The 9,902-nt window shown below is 38.7% G+C and overlaps 1 protein-coding gene across 1 annotated transcript in view; it reads left to right on the top strand.

Annotated features, from left to right (window-relative positions):
• The first annotated feature begins 205 nt into the window (after positions 1 to 205).
• The window catches only part of LOC139693574 (uncharacterized), a 28,566-nt gene continuing 18,869 nt past the window's right edge, over positions 206 to 9,902 (top strand). Inside the window, exons 1-4 of the mRNA XM_071591822.1 lie at positions 206 to 309; positions 5,875 to 6,293; positions 6,484 to 6,542; positions 9,077 to 9,429. Coding sequence (XP_071447923.1) covers positions 206 to 309; positions 5,875 to 6,293; positions 6,484 to 6,542; positions 9,077 to 9,429 — 935 coding nt within the window. The remainder of the gene's footprint in view (positions 310 to 5,874; positions 6,294 to 6,483; positions 6,543 to 9,076; positions 9,430 to 9,902) is intronic.

Genomic DNA, 9,902 nt, shown 5'->3' with positions numbered 1-9,902 from the left:
GCGTGCGGGAGGGTAGGGGGCGGATGAACAGGTGGGACGCGGAGGGGTGATCGGGAGGGTGTGGGGTGGACTCCCTCCAGCTGGGTGAGATCCGCCTCAGTGTACGGGGCAGAGGCGTCGCGTGGAGTCTATGGGTCGCCGGCCTCTGGCCGCGGTCGGCACCAAGACGGTCGCCGACTCCGAAGGGTCTTCCCACTCCGCCGACATGTCCGCCTTCTCCGGCGGGACGCTGGTGCTGGTGACGCCCAGCGACAATGCCTGGAGATCCAAGAACTACAACATGCTCATCAAGGATCAACGACTCCTTTCGTGAGTATCCAACTCCCCGCTTTCAAAATCACGCGATCCTCGTAATGCCCTTCGGCTTTGTTTACGTTCCGTGGGGTGTTTGTGCTCTGTTTTATTTTCACTCGTTACCGTTGATTGAACTCAAACCATCAGCTGACGGTTTACGTACAACACTGTTCATCAATTCTATGATTGAATTCACGTGCTTTCCGCTCAGCCTCTACCGGCTAAGGGCTTCGTGTCTACTTATTTATTTTCTTAGACGTCTCGTTACTTGTTCCACGTATATATCATCCGGGGATTTCCTCAGAAGTGCACAAACACTTTTTCCTCGACGACTGTCTTGACCTGACCATCGTGTTTCCAAAGTTTGTCCAATAACCAATTCTTCTTATCAATTATTTTTAATAGACTTTTTTCTCCTTCTCTTTGTCTACCTATTTTTGTTAATGATTCGATTCGTCCATTTCGCCTTCATCCTTCTCCTATTGCATCAAATTTACATTTTTAACATTACCATCGTGCATGAGATTAATGTAGCTAAATGATGCACAGAATGCGATATTTTAAGGCGTATTCCTAAGAATACCTTCTCATGAATCGCGATTAAGTGAGTCATCTTTTGCAAGTAAGCCATAACTGGAAAATAAATAAAACAGTGTTTTTACCCTTTATAAATAAAATATTTTTTATGGCACGTGTTTTCCTTTTTCAAAACCACTTTGAGTGGCTTAATAAAGTTGAAACCGTGTTTAAAGTCTTTATTTGGGAAGTGAAAGAGCACTTTTTTTATTAACTCCACAGTTATCATGAATTAAGTTTATTTGATTGGTTGGAGACGTGAGCGGAAATTACTTCTCGTTTAAATTATATCTTTATTATTTTTACATACCTAGCGAAGTTTTTATATTTTGGGATTAAATTTAACAAGTACGATCGTTGCGGAAGTTCATTGATTATTATTATGGGTTAAAGCCTTAATTCTTCATGGGCAGTTTTTCTCTTGTCTAAGGCAAAATGTGTAATATCTCCTTTACGAGTGTTCGTAGCTGTGATGCGTGAATATGCATAATCGTTCCAAGTCTGCGAAGTAAAAATTCCGTTAAAAATGAGAAAAATAAGATAAACTAACTATTATACAAATTATTTTTGCTCTAGATTTTGCATTCACAATCTGTTACAATCTACCGGAGGTAGATTCATATTAACATCTATCTCCGCTATTTTTGGCGCTTGAGAATTAAAAAAAATTTTTGGACGAGTGTAAAGATTGAGTTCGTAGAAATAGTTTAGATTATTGGAATAAATGCCTTGGAAGAAGTATCATCGTATATATATTTCTAAATAAGACCAGCAATGAAGTCTATCAGATCGCTTTCACTGTCTATATTGCCCCTTATTTTAATGCAGTGTCTCCGTCAATAGATAAAATTTCTCCCAAAGTCTGCTCTGGCGAGCAGGTATTTTTCCAGGAAGAAAAAATAATGGTGTTGATTGAAGCTGGATGTATTTCAATTATTTTAATTGAAGAATTATGCAGATATGTAAAAGTATCATATATGTATATATAGAAACACAGATGTAGATTTTTAGAATATAGAGACACAAAGAAAGGACACTCACAATATGTTATTTGACGTTTCGACAGCTCGGCTGTCGTCTTCAGAACCGAACTTTCTGAAGACGACAGCCGAGCTGTCGAAACGTCAAATAACATATTGTGAGTGTCCTTTCTTTGTGTCTCTATATTCTAAAAATCTACATCTGTGTTTTTATATATTTGTGCGTCGCCGAAGAGCGTTCCATTTCGAAGATATATATATATATATATATATATATATATATATATATATATATATATATATATATATATATATATATATATATATTCGGAAATATTTTTACATTCGTGATCTGCTTGATTCCGCCTTCCCCACCTCTCCTGTTTTCGTCCTTTATGTGTGTTCCTTTCCATTTTGCTTATATCTGTTTCTATATAAATGAGTATTTGTTCGCCGTTTGGCGGGATTTCGTGTTTGAATATTTATGTATAGTCAGACATTATATAGGTATAAAGAAAAGGGAAAAGGATAGGAACACATATAAAAGACAAACATCCCCCTAACGCCATCTCTTGGTCGAAGAATCGCAGCAATTGGTTACATAAACACCCAGCAGATTTCTATGTAAATTAAGTTTCCTCGATAGCTAGGACGTGCCTGTTTCTACCGAGTGTCTGTTTTCGCCGGCGACCGAGGCATCGGCCGCCGGGATTTGGATATCGGCACTTCCGGATTCTCTCGGAAATCGAGATTCAGATCGTGTTTTTTTTCGGGCAGTGGTTGACCGCCTAGTCCTTCTATAAGCAAGAGGTTTGACTCTTGACTTTCTACCGTTTTGTTAACTGGTTCAAGACTGACCTTGCCTCCTAGTGTAGCTCTTAAGCTCCTCTTTGTTTGCTACCGCCGGGTGCGTGTAGCGGGGAGGGAGCGTACATAAATGTTTTTTCCCTTTGGAATGGTCGTTCTTTTGGTGAGCTTTCCTTCCTCATTCAAGTTTGCGGAATTTGATTTTTTTAAGCGGCTGTGCGCCGCTTATACACGCTCGCCTTGCAAGTTGACTAGAGCCCTACCCCGTTGGACGTCCACCTCTTCACGTTAGAGTAGCTGGGCCTCACACCCGAAGATATAGGGGATCGAGATGGTGCGGGGGCTAACGTACTGGCTTCCCACCCTGAGGGCGCGGGTTCAAATCATGGCGGTGTTGAATATTTTTCAGAGGTATCTCGATCCCTACTTGAGGTGCTTTGTGGAGGGCACTTTGAGTGAGTACGCCGTCCGTCGGATGGGACGTTAAACTGTGGACCCCGTGGTGGCTTTCGTAAAGAGTAGGCTAATGCCGACGCCGGGTTTCTCTCCATCCTTCATCCTTTCCTGTCCATCCCCTATGGCGCAAATGACCTTAGCTGTCGGTCGCCTCCCCTTAAAACTACTACCCCCGAAGATATAGTGGCGATCTAATTTAGATACAAGCCGCCTGGGAATTGAATCAGCTCACAACGGTGGTCTTTGTCTTAAAACTTTAGTCCACCAAGCCACTGTTTCAAGTTCAAGAGGAGGAAATATTCTTAGGTGCAAGGTCAGGACCAGGAATGTCGGTTCAAAATCACTCGCCCACTCCTCTATCTTTGCTGTTTGTGTTGGTCAGTATTCATTTTCGGTACCCACCTTGCACACAATTTGTGATGCCCGAGGCTCTCCGTAGCGATCTTGTAAATAATGGCGCGTCCAACAAGAGGAAGTTTATCAGCCAGAGCACTAATCGTCAATCGTCGATCAGGTCGCAGTTCTTGGTCCACTTGTTGAACGAATTCATTGGTCAGTATGCTGGGCCTGCCACTCTGCTCCTCGCACATTGCACATTTGATCGACTATTTTTAAGGCTGAACGTGATTTTCTAATATTTCCTTTACTCACAACTGTAAAACATAAACTAGGTATAACTCCAGATTAATTTGGACAGCTGATGGTCATTTTGTACACAACAATCAAATCACAGCACGCACTTCGCAACTAGCGGGAGATACAATTTTCGCTGACATTGTTACCTGCATTTACTATCACATCGGCAGATGACCACTGAATAAAAACAATCACAATTGTTTTTGTAATTAATACCTTTGGGAACAATAAATTGGTGGCGCTGCGCATGCTTTGTTCTGAACCATCAATAATTTAATATATGAAAACGACCCTTACATTTCGGATATGTCCCATAGCTGGTTCCGGTCACCAACCGAATTGCGTAGGACCGAGAATTTCCTTACAATTGTTTTTAAGCTCTGGATTTTAATTTTAACCTGTGATAGTTAATTTTTGATTTTAGCTTGGTAATTCTGTCCTCTTTCAAACTTCAAAACAAGATACTCCATATTTTTTAGCATATATATGTCATCTCACATACCCTATAAGTATATTGTAAAAACTATTAACCCATATTTTCCAGCATTTCTATCCCGCTACCTCTTCTATTATGCGTTTGAAACTATCCGTTTCACCTTAATTCTTGCATTTTACAGACTCCTATTTACGTCCCACTTATAATCGTACAGATGCTATGATATTTGTATTCGATGGTTGTCGTGGATATCTGTAGTGCTACCTACATTGGCTAAACGGGGAGATCATTAAAACACATAAACGCTGTTTTAGGAAATGTGACCTCGCGCAATCTCACTTCGCCAAGCATCTGTGGGAAGAAAATTATGGGAGCGATTTCAACCCGGGGCTGATACACCAAATGGACAAAGGAAGGAGGATGGACCAGTGGGAAGAGCCAGAAATCAGAAAGAATTTGAAAAAGGGTCATTTGATCAACGAATTATTGTTTCAACACCTCTCCCCAATCTTGGTATCATGCTTTTCCTTCACGGAAATACCTAACTACCCTTCCCCTCCCCCCCACTGTGGACCCCACTAATCGTCTTTCCTGGCGCTTAATACCCATCTCCTCCTTCCCATCAACGCCGATCGAAACCCCTCCTTTTTCCCTCCCCCCTCTCCTTCCCCCTCTCTCGCCCACCCCTTCCCCCACAAGAATGCTACATTAATGGATCGCAAATTGACTAATTTGTATCTGATGATGACGCCTAAGCGTTGAAACTAGTAGTACCAAAATGAAGATCAGTGGAGAAATACATTGTGTTCTTCATTTAACGCTGTGATATTTGAGAATTTTCTAGAATGGGAGGGGGGGTATGTATGTATATGTATTGCATGATTTCTCCTCTGGGGCAACAGTGTGGTGCTTCATTTAAAATGTATTATGTTACCGTTTAATTTTTCTCGCGCTTTTTCAAGGTTACCAGCGGAACGATTGCATATATAAGTAGCATATGCTATGCAGATAAAAATATGCGTATAGCATTAATGTCAATTTTTCAAAGTTTCACATCGAGTAGCGTTGAAGAAAATCGACGTTTCAATGAATTCCTCCACTTTCATCTCCGGGATTTAGTGTCTAAGCTGGAAAAGTTACTTTTTACGTGTATAATTGTGGTCAGGGACGGGCAGGTGTACCTTGATTGCTCCGGCGAGTTACGATGCTCCAATTCTCTAAGTTTCTTTGGGTGGCGGCTTTCAAGCCATTGAAACGACAATGTTCTTCAACGCTAACCGGTGTGAAACCCTAGAACTCTTCAGTCATGCTGTTCACCAGTAAAGTCTATAGACTGCCTATTAGGTTAATGGGCACAGTTACCGAGAATTAGTTATAAGATGACTTAAAAATTTTAATTTAATGAAGCAGCATCCAAATTACCTTGGTGGAATATTACAATAAAATAAACGATAGAATAATTTGGTATCTATCGTAGATGTCAGTAAATATTATTTACCTAACAACAATACATGGCAACATATTTATCAAATGAGCATGCTGGATAGATGAAATTTGGAGTTCTTTGACGTGAAGTTGTGAGGATTTTTTCCAGAAACATACATTGAACATAATATTTAAAATTGAAAATATTTAAATCTTAATGGATTAGAATGCATTGATTCCTAAAGCTCCATTTTCTCCTTCTAGTGAAATGGCATCTTTGGCAGAGGATGCCTCAGAATGGGATACGTCTATAACTTTGCCACCGTCAACATTCAGGGCTGCTACCACTGCTGGATTGCTAGACAATGAAACTCTTGAGAAATTAGGCCTTGGCCACTTAATGCGTGCCACTCCTAGCGAGGAGTCAGCGAAATTGACGTATTCATCATCTCTCCTGATCGATACGAAAAGTATACTTTCAGGGGAAGAAAGTTCCGGCTCATTGGGTCGGAATCTAAGTACCTCTGACCAAGAGAGTGAGATTGAAATCGAAGGATTCGTGATACCTCCCACGAAGCTAGCAAAGGCACTAAGACTGCTGAGCAATCCGCCAATACCAACAGTATTTGATAATGAAGAAGAAATGCTTCAAGTCTACCAGCTGATATATGACGCACTAAGATGTAAGATCCTAAGATTTCTATTTGAAATGCAATTACAAGATTTTGCTGCAAGAATTTTGAAAGGAAACCCAAGTTTTGAAGATTAAAAAATGAAACCAAAAAATTTAATTAGCCTTGAGAATTATGAGTATTATCGTTTGAGCCACATTTCTTAAATACCTTGAACTCACAAGCATGATATATTTTTCAGATAGAATCGTGTTTGACCAGACTCTAGAGGCCACATCTTTCTTTGATGAACATCCTGAGGTAAGGAAATTAAAATGTTATTAATATAAATATTATTCTTACTAGTATGATCTCTATCCACTTCACAAATCTTACTTTTATTGTATAAATAATATTTAATTATTGTTTTCAGGTTAGAAATACTGCGTTTTGAGTTTGCCTTATGTTAATAAGATTAATACAAATAGAGCAGTGCCAAATGAATGCTAAATTCGACTGAAATGCATTACTCTGCTGCCCTGTGTTTGGGAAATATTTCAGACATCCAATACTATTTCAATTTCATAGAAAATCCCTTTAATGTAAAATAATAAATCAAGTGGAGATAAAGAGGTTTATTTTATGCACGTCTACGATTCCGCGTTCTCCATGTGTTCACATATTTCGACTTTCTAGAAACATCAAACGAAAGAAGTGTTCATTGTGATCACTCTCTGAGAAGCGATTTTTGGTCATTAATTGTTTTTCTTAGTAGAGCCACGAAAGTTTTACCCGCTTCTTGTTATTATTTCACTTATCGTATATTATATTTTGCTATTAAGTCACGTATCGCGTATATTTTGATAATATATTTACACCGTTGATTTATAATTCAGTTTTACGGATAATACGTATTGGAGCAACTTGCATATCTGCAATAGACATTAAATTTACATTCTGTTCTGTCGTCTCTTCATTGTGTAAATTGTTTAAACGTTTCGCTAAAATCCTCCGGTTCTCGCTTGGACTAATAATACACAAGAATCTGCCTCGTAAAAGAGCGGGTGTTACATGTTTATGTATTCTGAACCTACGTGTAATTTTAGCTGAAGCATTGGATTTCCTAATTTAAAAAAAATCATCTTTTTGCCTCCATATGCGAACGATGAGGGAATTACTCGGCTGTGGTAAATGAAACGCTGGAAATGTATTTCAATCAACGCCCGAGATTGGTAAACGTTTCCTTGTTCTCACTGATTGACTGTCCAGAGGTCGATGTTATTCGGGTTACTTTCGGATGAGAAAATCATCACCTTCATTTTTCTTTCTTTTATTTATTTCCAGTTAGATAATTAAAAATTGGCTGAACTACTTGAAAATGAAATTTAAACTCTGAAAGCGCGTGAAGACTGACGTTTATATGCGCACGAATGTGGTTTTCTGCATATGCATTTATTCAAAACGTAATTCTATTATCATTGTAAAATAAACTCAATTTAAAAAATTAAAGGAAATAGCTCAAGTCAGCACTAATGAACCGTGAAAATACATGTGATTCCTGTCAAGCTATTGACTTATTGGCTAACGCGTATATCGCCAAAACTTAAGGCTGGAATTCGATACACTTAGTGCATAATTATCTATGCCATTCTCATGAATTTATTTTACTGCGTTCATTGTAATCAATCATGGCAACCAATCAGGACCTTAAACCATACTAATACAACTTTTAATTGCCAATCCTGTTGTGTATTCTCTAATTATCGTCCTTAAATGTACTTCGACTTTTTCATATGATAGTAAACCTGTTCCGTCTCCATCATATTTTGAGAAAATCTAATTCTCGTATTGCCATGTCCAGTTAGTCCACTAGAAATTGGAAATTAACAAATAAATTTACTCATTTTCTTGAGAGCTTGTTTATACCTTAGCTTCCCAAAATCTTCCCAATTATTGTTGCTATGGTTGTTTTAATCTTTAATATTATTCTTTGATTGTGACAGTTCATGAAAAGAGGTCATTATGATCGGATGAGGTAATTTTCAATGCCCGCTTGTAGAGAATTTTGTGGCTTCATTTATCTTCCTCATTCCATTGAAACTCTTGAGGAGCGCTCCACGTTGCTTCAGATAATGCATACTGCGACGCGAGAGAATCGTTGGCCCGCAAAGTACCGTCCACGTCTGAACTGTCCCAGAAACTATTTCGGAGTCAATGAGCCGAGAGCGTACAGATATAGCCCATAACATTGCTAAGACTAAACAGTTTCTCACGAGGATACTCTTTTGGTGGACCCCCAAGTTTATTTGCCCCTACTTGTTGACTGAATTATTACGACAAGCATTGGATACATAATTAGTCTAGAACCCTTGCTCGAAATAATAATTGAAAATGACTATGCGTCTCCACATAATCGAAAAATGGTGAAAAAGAGCTGAAAATAACAAGTATCGAGCATGGACAAATAATTAGCAAGCACTCGGCAGTGTTTCAGACGGATTTCTTTCCAAATTATATTTAAATTATATTTCATCTAATTTTGTTAAGCTGGATTATTTTATTTTATTAGCCTAATATTCGATTGCTGTAATTCCGTAAATATTTTCTCACTTTGCTTCGCATATTTTAAGGAATGGAAAAAGGGGCCAAGTGGGAAAAATAATTTTCACCCTTACAGAATATTTTTCACGAATATGGGAAACTTGCGACCATTATATCATCAATCTAATAGTTCCATGCGTTTTAGTAATGCACGCAATATTTCGAGTAATTTGTTTAGGAGTCCATTTTTCTGCAAATGTTTTCCTGGGCTGCAAATATCTCCTATTCATCTATGTGCTTCTCATTCGTTTCAGCTGAGAAAACAGGAGCGTGTCGTTCACATCCTATTTTTTGACCTTCAACAACGGTATTTCCTGTCGAGGGACAGTTACACACTGTCGGAGGCCGAGAAGGTTAAAGATTTGAGCGAACTGATCTTTGAACCAGAGGAGACAAAGAAGGCGGACATCATCAACACGGTGAAAAAGGTGGAGGATCTCTTGTGGGAATTAAGGGTTCATTTGGCAGCTGCCGTCGCCCGTCTCCGTATCAAACGCCACGCCTTTTACCTGATCCATTTACTTCCGGAGCATTTGAGAGGGCCGTCGCATCTTGACGGGTCGGCAAAGAGAGCTTTATCGCTATGGGTCAACAATTTCTTAATAAGGTACGATTGCAGTCTATGTAGTGAGGAGATGGAACAATTCTTTCAATTAATATAATGGTGACTGAAAATTAAAAAAAACTGAACTGAAAACTTCAGATTTATTACTAACTCCTCAGTTTCTCCTGAAATTACCTGGATGTTATGACGATACTTTTACGCCTTGAATAGAGTAATTAAAATTTCAATAAGATCAATTATACGTAAGATCGTAATGAGGTTATCCTTCGAATTACTAAATACGAACAGTCCATCTGATAAAACGAGAATAATAAAGCAACTTATTCAAGTATACAATTTAAAAAAATGTAGATTTACAACAACAATTCATTGAACTGGCGAAAGCAATCACCATAATATCTTTAAGGTTAAACTTTGAGATGTCCTCAAAATTGAACTGATCCGCGTGTATAAGTTTGCAGTAGTATTTAATCAACTTATCTTGCTTTTATCTCGCCCATTCATTTGTTCTTTAA

The sequence above is a fragment of the Hetaerina americana genome, unplaced genomic scaffold, assembly GCF_022747635.1.
Source record: "Hetaerina americana unplaced genomic scaffold, ioHetAmer1.1.p SCAF_1, whole genome shotgun sequence".
NCBI lineage: Eukaryota > Metazoa > Arthropoda > Insecta > Odonata > Calopterygidae > Hetaerina > Hetaerina americana.
This window is presented reverse-complemented; position numbering and strand designations above follow the sequence as displayed.